Below are 23,433 nucleotides of genomic sequence, written 5' to 3'. Positions count from 1 at the left end.
TTTCCGCTTCCGTTGTTTGGTCATGAAAGGGTTAATTTTTTCTCTAATAAATCAATCAACTCATCCGAATGATTTGGTATTGCGTGAAAAGCATCATTAGCTAAATTTTTACAGAAACTCTGCAAAAGGTAAGATTTGCAAAGCATCTCACAACGTTATTGACGTTGCATATGCACGTTTTTCTTTTCTATGTACATCGCTAGCTAGCAAAATGGGCAATGTCTACAGAAGAATTCCCTCTTTGTTTTTTGTGTTCTTGACGCTATTGGTTACGAGGGATTTTGGCACCTAAACCTGTCAGCTTAACAAACCAGTTACTGCAGACAGAACGGCTAGTTTGGCATGTATGAACGAACTCCCGTTAGCCCTCAACTATAGCTGGTGATGTCGTTACCTCAGTGAGCCGTTGTTTTATGTACCATACTCAGGACAACTGAGAAAAGGCACTGACAGGTTAATTGGACCGTTATAAACTGGCATCCTTCGCGCTGGGCCTGTCACCACAAGACAACGAGATAAGACGGCGAAGACACCCGCAATTTTGATTAAACATCTGTCAGAAAAGATAACATTAGTTAGCCAACCAGTGACATAATGAAGAGATAGTCAAATGTCAGTTAATTTATGAACGGTTTTAGACTTAATTCGTCACGTCGTAGACAAGTAATGTGACAAGAAAACTGTTTTAGCTTCATTCATTGACAAGATGAAAAATATGAAAGCTGTACTAGATATTTTTCCCCCTGGCTAATCAATGCCTTACCGAAACTTAACCTATTGTTTAATTACTTAGGAACTATACAACGTTATGGGCTCCAAACGAAGGAGAGCCACTTCTCCTTCAAGTAGCGTTAGTGGCGGGGACTTCGATGATGGTCAAACCACACCAATGCCTTCAACCAGTCGGAAAAGAAGAAGAACATCAAATATTCCTACTGTTGATCCTGTAAGTGCGCCCAGGGCCATTCGGCTCAGTTCATTCGGCATGCTTATGTCCCTGCCCTAGCACACTCTTAAATTGTACATCTGGCTGATGCCTTCCCTCAAACAGATTGCCGTGTGCCATGAACTGTACAACACTATTCGAGACTACAAAGATGACCAGGGCAGAATGCTTTGTGAACTGTTTATTCGCGCACCAAAGAGAAGGTGGGTCATGAAACCATTGTACTCACACTTGAGGGACGAGAAAAGAACATCTTCTCAGAATGTTGAATTCGATCTAATGGAAATGTTGATAAGTTTTTTTCTTGTCTTCTGTCAATCGCAAAGGAACCAACCCGATTACTATGATGTGGTGTCTCAACCAATTGACATGATGAAAATCCAGCAGAAACTGAAAATGGAGGAGTATGACGATGTGGAGCAAATCACTAGCGACTTTCATCTCTTATTCAACAATGCTAAGGCTTATTACAAGGTAATCCTCAACATATTAAAAATAATCTAGGAGAGTGCAAATGTTTAGTGAGCAAATAGTGTGTTTGTGATTGTGCCATTACTAATAACTATTACATTGTTTAATGACATCTAAGTTATTTAATAAACTTGGGGGGGTAATGGCCAGCTTTGGAATGTGTATGAATTATTTTGTATTTTCAAGTTATACTAAAGATTTGAGGAGGTGGAAAAAAAGTGACTGACAGAGAGAATCCCTGCAACTACCTCAACTTGTTATACCATGACCCTGAAATGTACCAAAGAGAGACACCAGACACTGATAACACTTGAATTCCATTCTGTCTTAAACTCTGTAGCCGGAGACTCCAGAGTACAGGGCAGCCTGCAAACTGTGGGACCTGTACATTCGCACTAAGAATGAGTTTGTGCAGAGGGGTGACTACGATGACGAAGATGAGGATGGTGATGATGGCCAAGAACACCCAGGAGTGTCCAATGAGGAAGAGGTGGGGGGAGCAGTGCTTGAAATTTGAAGCATATTTTACCATTCAAAACTACACGAAGGCCACTAGGCCATTAAAATCGTTGTGGCTTGAGATAGGTGCCAGGGACCACCCTGTGTATTGCCTACATATCAGCCAATTTTAACAATTTAACTACAGTACATTTGTTTTATTTTAAATACATTTTATTTTATTTGTCCACAAATCACCCTTATTTAAATATATGTATTGTGCCTATATTGTACATATCTCATAACTTCGTTCATGGCCCTTGCTGATATGATATTCTTTTATGATATTCTAATTTTGAATTTCTTGAATTTTCCCTTGGGGATCAATAAAGTATCTATCTATCTATCTATCTATCTATCTATTTTTGGAAGCCCTCTCAGTTTGAATATTTGTTTGACTTCTATTGACAGTCTGCACCCACCTGTCTGAAGGATGCCCTGGAACAGCTTCTTGATGCTGTGGTGTCTTACACAGAGCCTTCTGGAAGACTTGTCAGTGAGCTCTTCCAGAGGTTGCCCTCTAAAGTGGTATGAGATGGCTTAACTTGTGATACATAATTCCTCTTTATTAGTTTATTAGTTTTTTTCACATATGCATTTTATTCTTTAGCAATATCCAGATTACTATGAGATTATTAAGGAGCCAATTGATCTGAAGACCATTGCTCAAAAGATACAGGTAAACAAAATTATTATATATATATATATATATATATATATATATATATATATATATATATATATATATATATATATATATATATATATAGATTAATATAAATATGTAGAGTTCTTAGTGTACAACTAACCATATTTTTATTTATTTCGCAGATTAATTTTTATAGAAGTCCCCATGCTATGTCAAAGGACATAGATCTCTTGGTAAAAAATGCCAAGACCTATAATGAACCTGGATCACAGGTTTTCAAGGTAGGATGTGTTTGTAGCCTCAGATGGTTAATACATTAGCCCTGCAAAATGTGTTGAATTTTTATATCCCTAACCTAACTTTAGTTTTTTATGATTTGTGCACAGGACGCCAACACTCTCAAAAAGGTTTTTGCCCAAAGAAGGGCAGAACTTGAGCACGCTGAGCCTATTAAGTCCAGCATACGAATAAGGTAGATGCCCCCCCATCTATAGTATTAAACTAAGTATTAAACTAATTACATTACAACCCCAGTGGTTGTGGAGGCTATGTGTAATAGGTGTAATTGCACAGTGTTGCTACTGTATGCTCGGCTTTCTTGGTAGGAACAGACGATCAGCTCAAGGAGACCGTCTCTCAGCCATCACCATGGCATTGCAGTATGGCTCGGAGGGTGAGGAGGATGCCATCCTCACTGGTAGGACTTTGTGCTCTGTTCTTCCCCTCCCCCTCTCTACTGACTCCAGACAAAATAAACAACCACCGGCTAGCAAGTGTGCTCCTATTCACTTGTGTTCCTCTCTGAGAACACTTGAGCCCCTTTCAGACATAGACTGGAATCTGGAAATGATCTAGATGTCACATGGATGGTCTATATGTATCAACACAATTGTCCGCATTATTTGACATAGACATCACCTGGGCCTTACCCTACTTGTACCCTAGAACTAAGTCCGGATGTCACGGGATGAACGTATATCTGAATACAAAAGGGTGAGACTCGAGTAAATTCACATCTTTGTCGTGCGAGGCTGATAGTGTCCACTTGGTTTATCTGTAGTTTATAAGGTTATGACTTATATCATAATAAAATCCATCCATTAATTCTCGTTCATGACAAACTGGCACTATTTTGCAAAGAAGGGAAGTATCGATATAGGCTACTGTTCTCCCTGTGTTATGCACATAAAGTTGGTTCTATATTGGTAGTTGGATGAGGACGATAACTTAGGAGAAAGAAAAGACGGTCCTAAGAGGGCAACTTTCAAGCTACAGGATATTCTTGCACGTGCATCTTTGGACAAGTGGGGACGACTCACCATACCCCGACAGTAGCCTACAGTGCGTCAACCTCCTCAGCTAAACCATTCAGACTATTTACTCAGGTATGAACAAGACCCACACTGGCAATGACCGTGCGTGAGGGTCAATTACCAGGGCATTGTCTGGACGTCATGTCTAAAAGCGGCTCTTGTATCTTTCAGGTGCAAAGATGCTATTGCAAGGGAGTGGCAGTTTGCCTTGTTTATTGATTTGGTATCAAACAGTATCGGAACTTTACCATTGTTCTGATTTAAGTTTATAAGTTTTGACTCGCATCACTTTGTACATCAGTTTAGATGTCCAAATGGATTGGAGTTTAATGTGCTATATTGTAGCTTCATACTGTAATGATCTTCTACTGGCAGCCTAATTTACCCAACCATGCCATGGCTTTAGAATCATAAGATCATTAATGAAGGCTACTTGACCTAGTAATCCTATTATCCTTGTGCCTTTCGTAATCCTATCATCATGGCAGGGTCAGTCCACTATGACGAGGGCGAGTCAGAGGCAGAGAGCATCCACTACAGCATGGACATAAGCAACCCCATCTTCCAGCTGTACGAGGCAGTGCGTGGGGGCAGGAACAGCCAGGGCCAGCTCATCGCCGAGCCCTTCTTTCAGCTGCCTTCCAGGAAGGACTACCCCGACTACTACCAGCAGATCAGCCAGCCCATTTCCTTCCAGCAGATTCAGTAAGCAGAGTGCTCACGGGAAGACAGTTCTCTTGGTAATGTAACCAGTGTCTGTTTGCTGCAACAAATAAAAACGGTCATGTTTCAATGTCGTGTTTCACTGATGCCTCAGTGAATATGCATCAGGTGTATTGTATGTATGTATGGATGTTGAGTTATCTAATAGGGTAAGTCGATCTAGTTTGATTGCCTAGCTGAATAAATGCAGATTAAAATACGCACCTATATCTTTATCACTAGTACAATTAATGGCACTGTGCCTAGTCTCTGTGCTCAAAGTTTAGTATTTAAGGGTATTTTATCCACTGTCATCATAAAGTTGTAACATGCAGAATGATCACCAGCAAACTGTTCTCCTTCATTTTCCATAGAATCAAGTTGAAAAACAATGAATATGAGAGCATTGAGCATATGGAGGCTGATCTCATGATGATGTTTGAGAATGCTAAGCGTTACAATGTCCCCCACTCCCATATCTACAAGAGGGCCCTGAAACTGCAGCACGTTCTACAGGTCAGTGCCAAGGCCATACAATACTATTGGAAACCTTAAAGTGACCTTCAGTTTCACCCTTGAAATATTTATGCTCTGCTACCCTTGCAAAGCAGAAAGATGGTCAGAATTGGCCAGTTTAAATTCAGTTAAAGTAGTGTGAAATACAGCTTTATTGTTTTAGATACAGCACATAGAATAGATTGAAACTATAGATTTGATTGAGGCTGCATTACTAATCCCAGGAATGTCTGCAAGAAGTCTTTAAGATATCTTTGTATTTCTTTCAAAAATAATTCTTAGCAAATAGTTCTTAGCATGATAAGCCAACCCTAGCCCACACTTGTGTGCAGACGTGTATTTACAGGATTCTGTACAGTATTTCCAATTACATCCAGGAGAGAGGGAAAAGCTGCTGATAAATATTAATGAGAATGAGGGGGCAGGAGGATAGGGCTTGTAAATATTAATGCGTGTCTGCATTCTGTGTGTGTGTGTGTATGTGTGTGTGTGGGTGTGAATGTGGTGTTTCATTTTCCTCAGCTGAAAAGAAAGGAGCTTTTGAGAAGTGGAGACGAGGACAGGGACAGCATGCTCTCCTCCACCATGTCCGACGGCGGCACCACCAAGAGGAAGAGGTACAGCTGGCTCTGCTCATTTGCATCTCAAACAAACAATCTGAATTACTGTGCGATTCCCATGACCTGTGTGATTCTTCTGTTGCTGCAGTGAAGTGAAGCATGATATTAGCTATGTTCAGATCCTGGGTTTCTTTCCTCAGGAGCCTGGTTGCTGGACAGTTGGTTGGTTTATCTGTTGTGACCTCATGCTTTAATAGAAAACCAATTGCAATGTCAAAAAATGAAGTTAGTGTGTCTTCCTCATTGTGTTTAGGTGTTGATGAGCTTGTTGTCTTGATATCAATAACGCAATAGTGTGCTGTTTGACACATGACTGTGAGACGTGTGTTTCTTCATAATGTCGAGAAAACGCCCGTTTGGCTTTTCCAGTCACAAGAAGAACACTAAGAAGAACCGTATGAAGGTGCTGTTTGCAACGGTGACAGAGGTGCGAGAGATGAATACTGGCCGCAGACTTTGTGACCTCTTCATGGTCAAGCCTTCCAAGAAGGACTACCCCGACTACTACAAGATCATCCTGGAACCTATGGATCTTCGCACCATCGACCACAACATCCGCTCGGACAAGTACATGAGCGAGGAGACCATGATGGAGGACATGCGGCTCATGTTCCGCAACGCCAGACACTACAACGAGGAGGGGTCCCAGGTAGGGCTCTAAAGACCCAACTTTTGTATGGTACATTTATAATGCAGCAGGTCAGTGTTGATGGTGGTGATTAAAAACTATTTCAGGTCTGATATGGTGTTGTGTATAAGAATAGCTCTGTTTAAATGATACACATTACCTAAATACCCCAAAGGTAACAAACACATGCATACATTATGTATGAACACATGCATACATTATCTTCATACCAGAACATACTGTGACAAAGTGATCGGGGGCAAATACTTGCAAATACCTCTTGCTTTTTATGCTTTGGTGCCTTGTCCTGCCTTTGCTTCATATAGATGTGAAATAGGCTGAAGGTTTGTACCACGAGCATTACATGACTGCTCATTACATCTGCGGCTCGTCTCTCAGGTGTATAACGATGCCAACATCCTGGAAAAGATTTTGAGGGAGAAAAGAAGAGAGCTGGGGCCCATACCTGACGAGGATGACATCATTTCCCCAAAGCTAAAAATAAGTAAGTGACTGAAACACCACTGATATGAAAAAGATATAAATAAAATAAAAGTAAATGAATACGGTAATTCATAATTTCAAAAGTTTCATTTTCTCTCTGATGTTTTATTGTGCTCTTTGTACAGTTTCTTGCTCAAGACCATGCTTGCTATAATGAGGCGCTTTCATGTGGACTGTTGTGAGATTTTCATAGGTTTATGTGGATGCTGACTAAAAGAACAATGCATTAATTGATTTATGAGGATATTCACAAGATTGAAGCTGCATTAGGTTATAGAGCACAGCTCAGCACACTGATCAGCATTCCCTCATACGGAAGCTCCAGCATTGCATCCCAGCATGCACTACTTGCTCTATTTGTTGGGTGTTCACATAAGCAGAGATATCCAATAAGAGTATATTTAATCACCACTATATAATTACATTTGTTTAAATAGAACGTATTATAAAGTAAAGGTAGAATATACATTCTCGGAAGGTTTAACACGTGATGTTCACCTTACTTCACTGAGTTTCACTGAAATTCTACACTTTATTACTTGACTGATGACAGGGAAGAGCGGCATCTCCCCGAAGAAGTCCAAGTACCTGACCCCCCTGCAGCAGAAGCTGAACGAGCTCTACGAGGCCGTGAAGAACTACACGGACAAGCGCGGCCGCCGCCTCAGCACCATCTTCCTGCGTCTGCCGTCGCGAGCCGAGTTGCCCGACTACTACGTGGCCATCAAGAAGCCCGTGGACATGGAGAAGGTCAAGAGCCACATGCTGGCCAACAAGTACCAGGACGTGGACGCGCTGGTCGAGGACCTGGTGCTCATGTTCAACAACGCCTGCACCTACAACGAGCCCGAGTCGCTCATCTACAAGGACGCGCTGGTGCTGCACAAGGTGCTGCTGGAGACGCGGCGCGACCTGGAGGGCGGCGATGACGCGCACGTGCCTGACGTGGCGCGCCTCATCCAGGACCTCATCCGCAGCCTCTTCGTGTCCGTGCTCGGGCACCAGGATGACGAGGGCCGTTGCTACAGCGACTCGCTGGCGGAGATCCCTGCCACCGACCCGGCCAATGCAGACCGGCCGCCACTGAACTTCGAGATCATCAGGGCGAATGTGGACAAGGGAAGCTACAAGAGGCTGGACGTGTTCCAGGATCACATGTTTGAGGTGCTGGAGAAGGCCCGACGCCTGCACAGGTACGACATCAACAATGCCAAACCTGCATTTAGGACAGTGTGTTGTGCTTAGGCCATCCTTAAAAATATTTTTGTTTGCAGTAACAGCCAAAAAAAATTAAAAATGGGTCGGTAGGTAGGTCAATATTTTTTTTTTTCAAGATTCAAAGTAAAAAAAAAGTACAATTTTGGTCATGGTGATTACGTAGGGAATGCATTTACACAAATGTGCATATCGCGGATGTAACTGACTGGGTCTTCAAACCCGCACCTTCAGGAGCACCATTGCAAACCTCATTCTGATGCAGGTTATATAGACCAGCCTTTCTCAAACTTCTTTGACCTGAGGCCCGGTCATGGCAGACTTTGGGGTCATAGGGCTCATCTACATGTACCCAGAAAGAAGGCTACAAGCTCTTGGCCACGTTATATTGAAATTTGACTATAGGCCTACAATACTCAATGCTATACAGTGTATCATACAGTCTCTGCTCTGTTTCTAAGGAAGTTCCAAAAAACAACGTCGTTCTATTAAGTTTCGTTAATTACATAAATAGCCTTCCAACAGGTTGAAGCGGAGCTTTGATACCATCGTTATCGATTAGTTTCAGTTTCTCTCACGCAGACGCGCATTGAATGAATGCTCATACCACTTAATTGTAGGGCTCCATGTTTAATGACATCGATAGCAGAAACGTTTGTTTTATTTTTTCGTCGATCCGCGGTTTCTTGATCAACTGCGCAGCAAATTATCAAATGAAGCACCGGGCCAAATTTCACTCCACGACTCCGCGGACAAGCAGTCTCCATGTTGCGGACCCATATTTTGAGAAATGCTAAATAGACCACAACCAATTTCTATACTCCGACACGGTCACCGTTAGACTAGGGGGGGAGAAGGGATGAGAAAAGATCTGGCCACAGTTCTTCCAGAACTTCATGCCAAGTAAAAGCGTCATCAGTTTGTGTGAATGAAACGAAGCGTAGGCCATAGTGTGACATGCGTAAAACCAATGGTGTAGAGATGACGCCACAGGGTTTTATTTAAGTGAGCGACGTTTGCATGTAGGCAATTTATATTCACAATACTTGGGCCTACTAAAATAAATATTATTTTATTGCATTTGTATTGGTTGTTTAGAGTAAAAAACAATCGGTCGGTATTAACGCAAGTTTACAACCGGCAAGTCGGTCGGACTAAAAGGGGAAAAAATAAATATTTGGGTCGGTTCTAAATTGACAGGGTCGGTCGGGTTACGGCAAAACGAAAATATTTTTAAGGATGGCCTTAGTCAGGAAAAATGGTGTTTCTTGTATTACAACTCTCTCCTTCTCTCTCTCTCTCTCTCTCTCTCTCTCTCTGAAAAAAAAGTGTATTTGGAGAAGTTTAAATAAAACTTACAGCATACTATCGATAATGTTTTTAATTTCTGCATGCTGTAGGTTATATTTTGACATATGCATAAGTAGTTAATTAAATTATGGTGTTTCACCTGGGTCATTAAATATATTTTCCAACATAGCCTGGCCCCACCCACCTAGATTTTCTTTCAGGGAGATCTAGTCTGGAACACCATAGTTCATAATGTTTTCCTCAGACAAGAAAAATGTCAGGCCACTCAGCGACGACAGGGAAGCGTATAGCTGACCATGGCTAGAGAGATGCCACTGCTAGATACCACTGCTACTCCTTCTGCTTATGCCCTATATTTGTAATGACTTGTGCAGGACAGACTCTGAGATCTTTGAGGATGCAGTGGAGCTGCAGCAGTTTTTCATCCGTATCCGGGACGAGCTGTGCAAGAACGGCGAGATCCTGATGTCCCCCGCCCTCAGCTACACCTCCAAGCACCTCCACAGCGACGTGGAGAAAGAGAAAAAAGAGAAGCTCCCCAAGGAGCTGGAGGAGGACAAGCTCAAACGAGAAGAAGAGAAGAAAGGTACTCGCCCCCACTTCTCTGTGACTCATTCTGTGGCAAATGTGCAGAAAAGCACAGTTTTGTGTCCTCTTTTAGAAATAGGAGACCTGAACAAAATGGATTCACTAACTAAAACACGGACAACTACTGATAATCAGTATCAGTATCAGTTATCGGCTTCTTTGAATAAAAGTATGCCAAATTCATGAGCATCATCAGAGTTAATGACACTAATATTTGTAAACATTTGATCAAACTAGAAACGTCATAACAATTGTACATGAAATTGATGTTATTCAGCTCTCAAGAATACCACAGCGCTGGACTCTGCCCTTAGTGATTGAACTCCAGTTGAACTTCACTCCTAATTTTATTCCCTCACGTACAACAGAGGCTGAGAGGAGTGAGGACTCGTCAGGAGGGCCCTGGCAGGGCGTGCAGCGCACCTACAGTCAGGACTGCAGCTTCAAGGACAACATGTACCACGTGGGGGACTACGTCTATGTGGAGCCCGCCGAGCAGAGCCTGCAGCCTCACATCGTCTGCATTGAACGCCTGTGGCAGGACGATGCTGGTAAAGGGCTTACTTTGCTCTTACTTTCACATTGACTTTGATGTATTTTGACCTCAGGAATTAAGTGTTGAGCTTGGGTCACTTTGGATAAAAGGGTTTGCTAAACACCTTTTACACAATTGTATCTTAACTTACCACTTCAGTGACATAGTACTCTAAAGCTTATGATACACAAGGCAACTTTTTGAGCAATTTTGCTAGGCAACGTTCTGCATTGTGTATTCTGGCACGTTCCTATTGATATTGACCACCACATCAGCAGGTACATTTTCATTATCATCCAATCAGAACACATGGAACTGGTTATGTGGTTGCCCAGCAACATTGCTTAAAAAGTTGCATCATCACCTTAAAGTCATGTTTGAAGACTGAAGACTATGTCTTTAAACTATTTTTTTGAAGCAAACTACACGTTGTTTGGATGTTTCCCTGGGGAGTTTCCTGGACCATGCTAAGGGACATGTTTCATAATAATAAAAAAGTGTCATATTCATTTTGCTCAGGTGAGAAATGGCTGTATGGCTGCTGGTTCTACAGACCTAATGAAACCTTCCATCTTGCTACACGGAAGTTTCTGGAGAAGGAAGTCTTTAAGAGTGACTACTACAACAAAGTGCCTGTCAGCAAAATACTTGGGAAATGTGTGGTCATGTTTGTCAAGGTATATTTGAATTTAGATCAGCATTCATCTGTAAAATATGTATTTGTGGGCTCTCATATCAATTGTGTTCTTTATAAAACACTGCAGGAATACTTCAAGCTGCACCCAGAAGGCTTCAGGGCAGAGGATGTCTTTGTCTGCGAGTCTCGTTACTCAGCCAAGACCAAGTCCTTCAAGAAGATCAAAATGTGGACCATGCCTCTGAGCTCTTTGAAGTTTGTCCCTCGTGAGGTTCCACTGCCAGTGGTCCGGGTTGCCTCAATGTTTGCCCCTAAGAGTGATGAGAAGCCCCCTGAGCCGGCTGAGGATGATAAACAAGGACCATCCATCATAGATAAGGTGGCCACACATAGTATGATGTCTTTTGAAAGTGGCTTAGCTGTAGGTCGAATGTTTTAATGCTTGCACCAATAGGAGTACCTTTCTTGGAGGTACTCGGTAATATGACATGTACATCCGTATGTTATCATTAATATATCTGAGGTCATGATCTGATATGGCTTATCACTCCAGAAATCTTAGGACTCTTTATTGAGCGAATTACGATGTTATATCACTCTCCCGGCCCATTACATTATCCTTATTCATTAATATCTAATAATAATCATAGTTTTTCTTCAATAATCAACATCTTGTGGAGATGTAATATTATGATGATATTAGTTTAGTAGTGCACTCCTAGAGTGCATACTTTTAATTCACTTGAGCCTTTCCTCTGGTCCTAAAACATAAATTGCAAATAGGGATTAATAATGCTTTTGCTTTTGCAGGAGAGAGAGGATGTGACTATGGACATGGCCAATGGTGAGCCCGGCTGTCAGTACTATGAACAGCTCTGCTACAATGAGATGTGGCTGAAAGTGGGAGACTGTGTCTACATCCGCTCTCATGGGCTAGTGCGCCACCGAGTGGGCAGGTGCGAAATAACACAATCTAAATGTCTGCGATTCCCTGGTGGCTGCGTTGATCCTCTGGCTAGTGGTCCATTGTAATACGCTGCTCAATTTGTATGAAATTGTGTTAAGCATTTTTCAATACTGCACTGACTAAATGAATGGTTGCCTGAGTGAAAGGATCTCTCATGTTGTGCTCGGCAGGATTGAGAGGATGTGGGTTCGAGATGGAGCAGCATACTTCTTCGGGCCAATCTTCATCCACCCAGAGGAGACAGAGCATGAGCCCACTAAGATGTTCTACAAGAAGGAGGTCTTCCTCAGCAACCTGGAAGAATCCTGCCCCATGACCTGCATCACAGGTACCGCTCATCAGAGCTCTTGAGTTGCCGAGGAGCACCTTCAAGAGTTGAAGAGAGAAACAAAAGCAACTTCTTGATTCACATGGAGATGAATCAATGTCGGTTTTATACTTCACTGTGTAAAGTACGGGCTAGGAACACTGATTCCAGCGAAGAACTTCAATTGCCACAAAGCCTGTGCTTTACGTCTTTCTTGTTATATTACACAAGTGTATTGGATGATTTTCTGTGCATTGGAGTCATTTTAGTTTAGAGGATCTAGCACGTAATTTTCAGATCCATACGTTTACTGATATGCTCTGTGAATGAGTAATTCAGCAGCTACAGGTCTGCAGCCAGCTCACTCACACATTGTACAGTGTTGTTAGTTGTATTGTTGTGTTGATTGTTTGTTGGGCTGATTGTTTATGTTTTTGAGTGGTTTATGAATTTGTTTTTGCGAGTGGTGAGTGGTTTTTCCATGAATTATTCATTCATGCGTTGCTCTTGGGCCGCTAGGAAAGTGCACGGTGTCCTCGTTTAAGGACTACCTGTCGTGCCGCCCTACCGAAGTGCCCGAGGAGGATGTTCTACTCTGCGAGAGCCGCTACATCGAGAGCGAGAAACAGATGAAGAAGTTTAAAGGCCTCAAACGCTTCTCCTTATCTGCCAAAGTCGTTGAGGATGAGATTTACTACTTTAGGTGAGCTAAAAGAACAATACTATTTCACTTTGAAGAACATTTTTGACAAATTATAATGCATTATGTCCTGTCTCTGTTTCCACTAGGAAACTGATAGTGCCTCAGAAAGAGCCGTCTCCCCTCCTGGACAAGAAGATTGAGGAGCTGGAGGCCAAGTTTGCTGACATGACGGACGAGGAACTTGAGGAGCTCGGCGATGATGACGGAGACACGTGTGATGCCCAGTCCATGCCCCAGCTTCAGACACCGCTGGCCAATGACCTGGACATGATGCCGTACACGCCACCTCAGGTGAATCGAGTTCCCCTACAGTGATCTTTGGACATTCTCAATTGAGTTGATTAAAATAAGTGTTGTGTTATAGACCCTTTCAACAAGAAAAACAAAAAAAATGCTTGAACGCTCTATTTTGTTCCCAATCTACTTCCGCTTCATTAAGATAACATATGGTGTGTTAAAACAGAAGCCTTGTGGGAACAACTATGATGCTGATAATGGAACTCTCTTGAAACGGTCAATACAACAAAGCATTCTGCATTCTCTTTCTTTTTCGTTGACAAACTCAACTCTAAATAATTTTGCTTCTCCCATTAACCCATCTGTTTTTCCTGTTAACCTGTCTATGACCTTTTTCTCCACTTTCAACTTTTAATCTTTCCTTCCCTCCTGCTTTTTATTTCTCTCTCTCTCTCTCTCTCTCTCTCTCTCTCTCTCTCACCCTCTCATTTGTGACCCCAGTCGACTCCTAAGTCCATCAAGGGCCTATCCAAGAAAGAGGGCTCGAAGAGGAAGATCAACATGAGCGGCTACATCTTGTTCAGCAGCGAGATGCGTGCGGTCATCAAGGCCCAGCACCCCGACTTCTCCTTCGGGGAGCTAAGTCGGCTTGTGGGGACTGAGTGGAGGAATCTGGAGACCAACAAAAAGGCAGAGTATGAAGGTACAAGACAGATAAGTCAATGAAGAAAATGTTGCGTCACTTTTCCAGATTGTTTTTCACAGTGAAATAAAACACGACATCTCTCTCTGCAAAATGTGCAATATAAGGCAATGCTTAAAATGAAAACTTGTGTGTGTGTGTCCGGTGCAGAGCGGGCAGCTAAGGTGGCTGAGCAGCAGGAGCGAGAGCGCGCAGCCCAGCAACAGAACTCCCCGAGAGCAGGTATCCCAGTCGGGGCGCTTATGGGGGTGGTGCCACCCCCGACCCCCTTGGGGATGCTTAACCCCAGCATGACCCCTGCGTCAGGTAACCCCTCAGAGACGTGGATGAACCTTCTTGGGGGACACTCAAAAGCTGGAATACTGAAGCTCAACTGCTAACTCAGTTTTTTTTTTTTTGTGTCGTCACGCCACCTCACGTAAAACTCCTTCCCTGCCATCCTTTGTTATTTTTCAACTTTAACTTATTTGTTTTCGTTTACTCCCCCCACATCTGAAAGCATTTCCTGTGAATGCATCCCCACTTTTATCACAGTACACAGCAGTGTATTTCTGTGGTTTCCTATAACTGCATGTCTTAGATTGTCGGTGTGTTCCATGAGGATGGAATTGTCTCACCTCTCTTCATACATGATGTCTTCTAACGTAGCATGAATAGGCTCTGTATGATTCCCATAGTGCATGGTTTTGTTTAGGTAGCTGCATGTTGCACTGATGCATGAATCTCTTTTGTTGGCACTCTTCCCCCTCGCTCTTCCCACTCCAAAACAAGGCATGATGGGTACCTACGGGCCGCCTATGATGCCCCATCAGGGCCCGGATGGAATGGTTAGTATACCCGGCATGCCATCATATCCCATGGGTGTGCCCGTCTTACCCCATCACCTCCCTCCCGGTATGCCTGGTTTCCCTGGCATCCCTTACCTGGGTAAGAATAGATTTTTGCGCCAGCTCACCCTATCACCCAAACGCCATGCCCTTGCAGTTGCTTCCTGTCTGCCAGACTAACTTACTGGAGGGGCTACCTGTACCACATACTAACTCTGAGTTCCTGGCCATGTCCATTTATACAGCAGGTCAAGGCCCTACAAGGCAATGGCTGTTGCAGTCCTGTCATGTAGAGAGTGATATGGCTTAACCATCCCTAGTATGATTATACTTTGGCAAGAAAAACAAAACAAAACATATTTATCAACAAAATAACTACAATGAATACCTTTAGCAGTAAGTGTCAGCTGCCTAGAGGATATGCACACAAAAAAATCTGTGTGTAATGTAATGTATGTGAGGCGCCAATACCAATTTCTTCCTGAAATGGGACACAGTTGTTGTGGAGTGCTATGGCTCAGCTAGCCTTCTATAAATGCCCCTGTTGTGATGATGCTTTAATGGCTTCTGTCCTCATAGGTATGAATAGCATGAATGGAGCCCATGGTGCTGGAAATCACTATGGAAATCAGGTAAACCCACACACTGTATGTCAGGAGCATTTATAGTGCCATCTTGAATTTCCCCTTGGGGATTAATAAAGTACTGGTATCTATCTATCTATCTGTCTAGGTTTCTTGTAGAGGTGCTGGATTTTCTTAACTTGCCTCATGTCATGTAGAGGGCAGCAGTGTCATACAGAGCTAAAGCTCCTCTTCTTTCGGCGGGGAGTTATTAAGATGTTAGAGTAGGATTACACAAATGAAAGGCATGTAAGTCATTGATTTTGGGAAAATGTTGTTGATAATGGTCAACAGACAATCAAATTACCCCCCACCTTTCCTTGCTCATGAAGCAATCTGTTGATTGACTAGAGTTGGTTATGGCTCAATCTCAGCTGCAATATTTCTCATTTGTCCAGAACATTGACCGTATGAACACCATACCTTTAGGCATTGAAACAGAAACAGACTGCCGATTGAAAGAATCACAAAATAGTCTAATCTTTGAAATTGTACTGTGTAACTCAAAGTTGGCTGTTTCTCTTCCAGATGGGAATTGCTGGTCAAGGGCAACAAGCTCCGCCCCCTTACCCAGGGCAGGGTCAGGGAGGGCAGCCTGCGGTACAGCAGCCGACCACACCCATATTTGTGGCCCCGCCTCCCAAACCACAGCGAATCCTGCACTCCGAGGCTTACCTGCGATACATAGAGGGACTCAATGCAGAGTCGACCACGGTCAGCAAGTGGGACCAAACTCTGTCAGGTAACAATTTATGACGTTGTGCTAATGGAAGAACTTTGAACGCAGAAGCTAACATAAATTGAATTGTATTGGACATGATGTCAGCTGACATCAGTTAACTATTGATAAACGCTCAACTGTCCCAATTGACCCACCTCCCCATCACTGAATAAAGTAGTGGATAGCTCACAAGTGTATGCTACACCTGAAATGAAGCCAGTGACAGGAAGGACACCATGTAGGTGATGTGACCCATGTCTTGTCCTTCAGCTCGCAGAAAAGACGTACGGTTGACCAAAGAGCAGGAGAGCCGTCTGCCGTCCCATTGGCTGAAAAGCAAGGGAGCCCACACCACTATGGCTGACGCCCTGTGGAGACTGCGAGATCTAATGCTCCGGGACACGCTCAACATCCGCCAGACATACAACCTGCACAACATCTAGCCATTCCTCCTCTCATGCCCTCCTGCAGACAGAGAAGCATTGTAGTTTTAATGTTGTAATACTGTAAGTTCACTTTGTCATGGTTTTGTAAAATTTGTCTCATTTAGTTGATTGCCTTGGGTTAGTGTTCATGCCGTTTTGTATCTACATTTTAAATGTGCTGGTATGCATTGGGAACTGTTGTTCGGTCATGAAACATTTTCATAAAATGGTTGACAAACTGAGTGTTGTCGTGTCTTTCCACTAAGATCTGTTCCTTATTTTGTCATTTATTAAACTAGTGTCGTCAGCCCCCTTCTGTTCACTATTTACATGCTCCGCCTGATAAACCATCACCATGGACTCAACTTCCACTGCAATGCTAATGACAACCAAGTCTATTGGGTAAAACTACTGCAGATTCAAATTCACACACACAAAACCCTGGCAGCAGATAACTCCCATCCTCACACAGCTTCACTGGCTGCCAGTCAAGTCACAAAACACTTTAAAAATATCCTCCTCACCTACAAAACCCTCCACAGTATCTTACTAATCTCAATCGACCACCCCTAGTCAGTTAGTCCCTCCAATCATCCAAGGATCACCAGCCTTGGATTAGATCACAGAAGGCTCTGGAGTCTGGTGCAGCTGTCACCAGTCTACGGAACAGTCTACCCCTCAACAGGTGTGTTTCTAGGGTTGTGCATATGTGGAGGCCAAATTCCATTTTAAAGTTATTTAAGCGAGTCATGTGTTATGGCTTGTATAATATTGTTTTATGGCTTGTATAATATTGTTTTATTTCCATTAGGCTGTTGATTAATTTGACATTGTTTATTGATATTCTCCTTAATGTAGTCTTACCATGTTATTGTTTTTATATTATTGATTGAACAGACATTGTTTATTGCTCCCCCCAACCTTGTTTTCATTTCTTATTTTATTAATCGAATTGACATTGTTGTTTAATAAGGAGAATAGCAATAATAGTTTGACCAACAGTCTAACTCCCCGTTACATTTTAATTATATTGTTTTTGTATTTCTATGTCGCTTTGGACAAAGGAGTCATAGAAATACATCCCATAACGACAGAATCTAGAGGAGGGCATCATAGCCAAATCCCATAACGACAGAATCTAGACATAACTTTGAACTCAAAATGATGTTCAGAGTACCGAATAAAGTTAATACTACAGGGGAGTTAGTAAAGAGGTTTCTAGTCAGGTTGACCACCAAACTGGACCCGAATCATGAAACAAGGAAAGACAATGTTGGATAAGAAAATCTGGCCTTTATTGAATTCAAGATGGAGAAAGCCCAAGATGACAGAGTTAAGCATTAGCATTCTGAGCAGTCACTTCAGGAGTCATCATGGGAGTCTAAGGATAAAAAGCAGTAAGCCATTGTTTCAACCTGGGGCTGGTTAACTGCCAGACATTTTGTTGTGACTACTGGTTAAGTCTGAACAAGCTACAGACTGAAATATGAACCAGGCCAGCCCACTATCTATGTTCCATTACAGCACCCTTGCTCTAAAAAGGTTTAAGCCAAAGTGATTTGAAGTGTACAGCATGTTGGGCCAACATGAACTTCCTACATTTTTACATGGTATGTAAAATTCAATTTGACAAAGGCAACAGGAGATAAATACAAAACACTAGGATATAAAGAATTACACTCAGACCTATAATCTACAAGCTACTATTCGTCTTCCAAGACGAATAGTCACTTACAATACTCTGCACATTTCTTGTAGCACCATGTCTGACATTTGATCAAGATTGAAATTCCAGACTATTTTTACACAACAGGAAACATGACAAACCCCAAACAAATAATTACCAGTGATGGTGGTTCCCTCTTGGGCAGATGTAGTCCCATTTTGCAGATTCAGTACAGTGGTTAACACAGCATCCTCACTTGCACCATCTTTGCACACAAGAAGAAAAAAAAAGGGGGGTCATAAAAGCCAGCTTAATCCCACTAACAGCCAGCAGTTGTAAACAAGATGGACACTACAACACACAGCATGCCTTACCAGTCCCTACAGTGGGGGCTGAAGTGGTCTGGTTTGGCATTCTGAGTTGTGGTGGAAGCCTCAGCATCTTCACTTGGACCATCTAGTGGCTCTACAAACAAAGCCACAGAATTGTCACTGGCCACATTTTAGAACCTAGTTGTTATAATTTGGGACGCAAGACAAAATATACATGGAAATATGGCATGCCCAGGTGTTACATCAGTAAGGTTCTGATTCTGCTCCACTTAAAAACAGAGACTTCCATTAACATATTTAGTAACGCCTGTGCTTGCCCTACTCTCAAAAATGGTCCATTCCTACTACCTGTAACACCGGTGATGTCAAGTAACTGATTTTCCTGCTGAGGAATTGTGCCAGGTCTAGTAAATACTTAGAACAAATAGATGTAGTAGGAGTTAGGCCACAGAAAGCTCATCTTGAGACTTTGCCATGCCTAGATGCATTTTCCATGGATGCTAGAATTTTAAAGATCTTGTAAACAAAGTTGATTTGTTTGGAAACACCAAGTTAGAAGGTAAAAAAAAAAAAAAAACAATTGTGATGCATCTGCTTTCTACAGAAAATTATTCACAAGACCGGTGTCTTAATCAATTAGCTTAAAGAGACGCGCCAATTAAAATCTGCTGGTTTAGAGAATGATTGGAATAGTGTTAATTTTATCACCCATTTTTAATTTAGTCTTAGTCTTGTGACGAAATGTCCTTTTTAGTCTTTGTCATATTTAGTCATTCAAATATCATTTTTGTTAGTCAAGTTTTAGTCGACTAAAAGTCTCATAATTTTAGTGTAGTTTTAGTCAAAAGAAAACTAAAGGTATCTTAGTCTTAGTCAGTTTTAGTCAACACATTTTAGTCTTTTTTATAACAAATTATTTCTGATTACCAGTCGAGTCAAATAGTGTTTCACACATCTCAATTTTCCAACAACATTGTGTCCACAGGGCTACTCGTCTGTTATAATTACTCATTCTGATTTTTTGTCAGTCAGTATGTTTACATGCACAGGTAAGTCAAGCTACAGTTATAGCTCGGCTGGGATTTGACCATAGACAGTAAAAGATTTGACTGGACCACTGTCATATTCGTGTAGACCAGTGTTTCTCAAAGTGTGGTCCGAGGGGGATCACTGGTGGTCTGCAAGCCATCCCAAGTGGTCCATGAGCAGGCGTGGTAAAATATAATATAGATGAGTTGTTTGCAATATAACTTGTATGTAAATCCAAACAGTTCTGCAACACTGTCTATGTAAGATATGCCAATTTAAATCATACAGTATGAATCCTCTGACACAATAAGCAAAGTGCAAAGTCAATAAGCAAGGTGGTTCAGTGAGTATGCCTATTGTGTAGACTAATTATAGGCTACTGTTGAAGTAAGTCTAATCTTTTTTTTAATTTTTTTTTTTTAGCTAGGGTTAGTTAAGTGGTCCTGAAACTGAAAAAAAAAAGTTTGAGAAACACTGTTGTAGGCCAAACTATTAATGTTTTACTCCGCCTAGCTAGATGGCATATGCTTCAAAACACAACACATTCCCCAAACAGACTCTCCATCTTAGCCATAGCTAACCTGCTAGCTTAACTTTCCATATTAGCTTACTTGCTAGCAAACTTTGCATCATCAGTCTAACTAGATGAATAGTTGACATTACATGCTGAACATTTTCGTATGGACATTCTGGGGGATGTTAATTTGTATGAGAGAAGCTTCAACTTCTGGGTATGTAGCATTGTGGCATAAAGCTTAGGTAGTTAGCTTGCTAACTCTGGCAGAAATCTCCAGTGTTCTTGTTCCATGTAGTGTCGTGTTGCAGCCACAGGGTTGCAGCAGCACGTAGACTAGCCTACAGGAAAGCTGTTGCGTATGAACTCATTCGGAATATTTTGAAAACATAACAGCTAGATATTCGGTCTTCTCATTTTGTAGACGAACATGAAGGGAGATTTTCTTAGTTTTTATTTCATGCAAAACATTTTAGTCTCGTCTTTTTTCGTCAACAATAATGCATCTTAAGATAGTCAGTGTTTCAGGACATTACTGCCGTCTCGTCATCGTCTCGTCTTAGTCATGAAAAAAAAAAAAGGTAATTGACCAACATATTTCCTCTTGTCTCGTCTGACGAAATTAACACTAGATTGGAACAATGTGGTAGGACAGTTTGACCGTGTGGCCTAAGCAGTCAGTGGACTTGATATACACTGGCCAGCTCTCATGATTGAAACCCAATATACTTGACAATGTTTGGAAAAAAACTCAAAGCACATCTCTGAACTACAGGGTCTTTAAAAAAGAAACAATTCCCTTACCAGTTACTCCATCTGTGGCAGATGACATTGTCTTGTTTAGGGGACTTGGGGTTGTAGTTAGCTCATCAAGTGCATAAGATCTCTTTGCTTCATCTTTTTCTATTTCACATAATGCATGTGGTTTACATTACATTAGGCTGACACATTTCAGCCAAAACAGTTAATAGTAAACTGTAAGCTTTTTAAAGCAATTCTAGGACCATTTTAAAAGGTAGAGTACAATAAGAATAAGTGCATCAGTGAGTGCTGTTTTTTTAAACAGTCAAGTGTCAGTTCTAGTCAGGTGGTAAGTCTAGGATCAGCAAGACTAGTTATAAGTAGTGCTACGAAAGATGTTCTCTGAAGAGCTAGGTAGGGAGTGAGGGGTCTATTGGTCATATACATAACCACAAATGCCCCGATTGTCCCTACCAGCATTTCCACTTTGGGCATCAGGTGTTGTCTGGTTTTGGGGACGTGGGGTTGCAGTTACCACATCATCTTCACTTGCCTCATCTTTTGGTTTCCACATAAGAGGAGAAGGGGAACCAAGTCAAGACTTTAACACAATAAAGCAGACTTGCAGGAACTCATACCAAAAAAAGAACTCTTTACCAGTAACATCAGGTTTTGCAGTGGCAGTCTGATTGTGGGGATTAGGGACTGGAGTGCCTGCTTGGACATCTTCACTTGCACCACCTTGGGTTCCATTCAAATTTAGACATTTAAATCCAACACAACCAACTTGTAATAATATAACAGCTACACTACTGCATTACATTAAATACTCACCATTAGCTTCAGTTTGGGCCTGGTTGCTGGGATTTGTTGTTGTTGAAACATCAACCTCATCAGCATCTCTTTTTGTGACATCCCTCTTTGGAAAACAGAAGACTGCTCAAAAGAAGAGCAGAAGATAAGCCTATTATTTAAATTGGGATTTTAAAAACATAGGTCAACTGCCAAAAGATACTTTAAACTCAACATTACTGAAACTAGCAATGAGAAGCAACACAACAACCTTTGCCATTACTGCCATGTTGAATCACCAAAAACAATGGGAAGAGTGAGTTTAAGCAGGCATTATGGAGGCTTATAAAGGCATGACACACTCATTCTCAGTTCAATGATAATTAGAATCACAAGAGTTCCAGGTGTGTATCATTTAGCATTAATGGGGCCTGACCTAACAATAATGAGGAAGGCGTAGAGTCACAAATCAATTTGGCTTTGTTTTCAGCCAGAAAGCTTTTTTAGCATGGTGTAATTGAGTTATGGCCACCTTACACCAAACAACTTTGACAAGATTTGGGAAAGATTCTTAAAATATTGTAGTCTTTTAACTAATACCCCCCATTCAAGCTTTACTCAAAAGATTCCAATCTTTCAAGAATCTTTCCCAAATCTTGGGTGTAAGGAGGCCAAAATCTTTAGTGTAAGGAGGCCATTACCTGAATTTGATTTAGCCAGTATTTCTTGCAGACTAAGCAATAAGACATCAACACTAATGAAAGTCATTCATTTACTCATTTTAAACGAGTTTGAAAGTTGTGTCACCTTGCCCACACCAGCAACAACACTAACCTAAAGAGCAATTTGCAGGTTGATTTCATAACTGAATTTATAATTCATCTTGTCTGAAAATGTCTTTTTAAAAATGTGTATGTACCAATTAATAATTTAAAAAACCCACGGACAGAAATTCAGAAGAAAGTGTGCCCATTTTAAGCTAGGCTCCTAAATATGCCTCTCCCGCCCACAATGCATCAGGATAAGGTAAACATCTTAAATTGGCACTTGAGCCAGAGACTTTCTAATGAGGAGACACAGCACTCAAAGAATCTCCCATAGAAATGTTTGGGGCTAGTTCGTAACGCAAACATGGCAGTCGTCTACACATATTCCGCCCCCAAAAGTTAACATGAATACATCGTGCCAATCCTGTGGTATGTTGTGAATACATTGTGCCAATCGTGTGTTGTGATCTCGCAGCCTGAGCGAGGTTGGTGTGTTGTGATTTGTGAAGCATTGCGCACGCGCAGTTGAACCCAAAACAGATGCCCGGTAAGTGCCCAAAAAGTGTTGCAAAATGTGGAGTGGAATATGCTGAGTGGAGGGACTTGCCTAAAAGGACTTTGCTTGAGCTCTGCTCTCATTGTAGGTTTAGGCCTAGATACTTGTCTGAGCAGTGGTGAGGGATAGAGTTCGTCGTGTTTGGAAAGACATAGCCTAATGGTTGATCATTGTGTTTGTGTTGGTTGCACTAATTTCAGCCTGTCACATCGCGTCCATCATTTTTATAACAGGAAAGAAATGTTGTAGGAAGAAACACATGTTAAGACTGCATAGTAGCAATAGTGATAAGACAGCATTTTGTTGTTAGTCTAACAATGACAACAATAAACTGAACTGAAGGTTACTATAGAAATAAGAAGAAACGTTTTGCCGCTCAGTCTGCGCACA

The 23,433-nt window shown here is 41.8% G+C and overlaps 1 protein-coding gene across 10 annotated transcripts; it reads left to right on the top strand.

Moving 5' to 3' along the window:
* Positions 1-6: 6 nt before the first annotated feature.
* pbrm1 (polybromo 1) lies at positions 7-16,885 on the top strand. Of its 10 annotated transcripts, none has more exons than XM_048255669.1 (30): positions 8-128; positions 794-946; positions 1,052-1,149; positions 1,273-1,420; positions 1,758-1,907; positions 2,327-2,443; positions 2,526-2,594; positions 2,747-2,845; positions 2,951-3,036; positions 3,170-3,261; positions 4,366-4,582; positions 4,954-5,095; positions 5,618-5,712; positions 6,085-6,364; positions 6,743-6,848; positions 7,401-8,040; positions 9,748-9,959; positions 10,330-10,512; positions 11,016-11,173; positions 11,261-11,512; positions 11,944-12,089; positions 12,271-12,428; positions 12,927-13,110; positions 13,197-13,401; positions 13,849-14,050; positions 14,201-14,272; positions 14,822-14,977; positions 15,457-15,509; positions 16,029-16,242; positions 16,492-16,885. In XM_048255669.1, exons 2-30 carry the CDS (start codon positions 809-811, stop codon positions 16,662-16,664), a joined length of 4,845 nt encoding a protein of 1,614 aa, XP_048111626.1. In that variant the 5' UTR covers positions 8-128; positions 794-808; the 3' UTR covers positions 16,665-16,885. The 10 variants fall into 10 exon arrangements, 9 of the variants coding, with proteins under 9 accessions (XP_048111632.1, XP_048111630.1, XP_048111629.1 ...); XM_048255666.1 differs by having other exon boundaries at positions 14,201-14,356; XM_048255667.1 differs by lacking the exon at positions 8-128 and adding an exon at positions 312-453 and having other exon boundaries at positions 14,201-14,356.
* Positions 16,886-23,433: the final 6,548 nt, after the last annotated feature.

The sequence above is a fragment of the Alosa alosa genome, chromosome 10 (genome assembly GCF_017589495.1).
Source record: "Alosa alosa isolate M-15738 ecotype Scorff River chromosome 10, AALO_Geno_1.1, whole genome shotgun sequence".
Classification (NCBI taxonomy): Eukaryota; Metazoa; Chordata; class Actinopteri; order Clupeiformes; family Clupeidae; genus Alosa; species Alosa alosa.
Note: the sequence above shows the minus strand (reverse complement) of the source record. Positions and strands in the feature narration are given on the sequence as shown.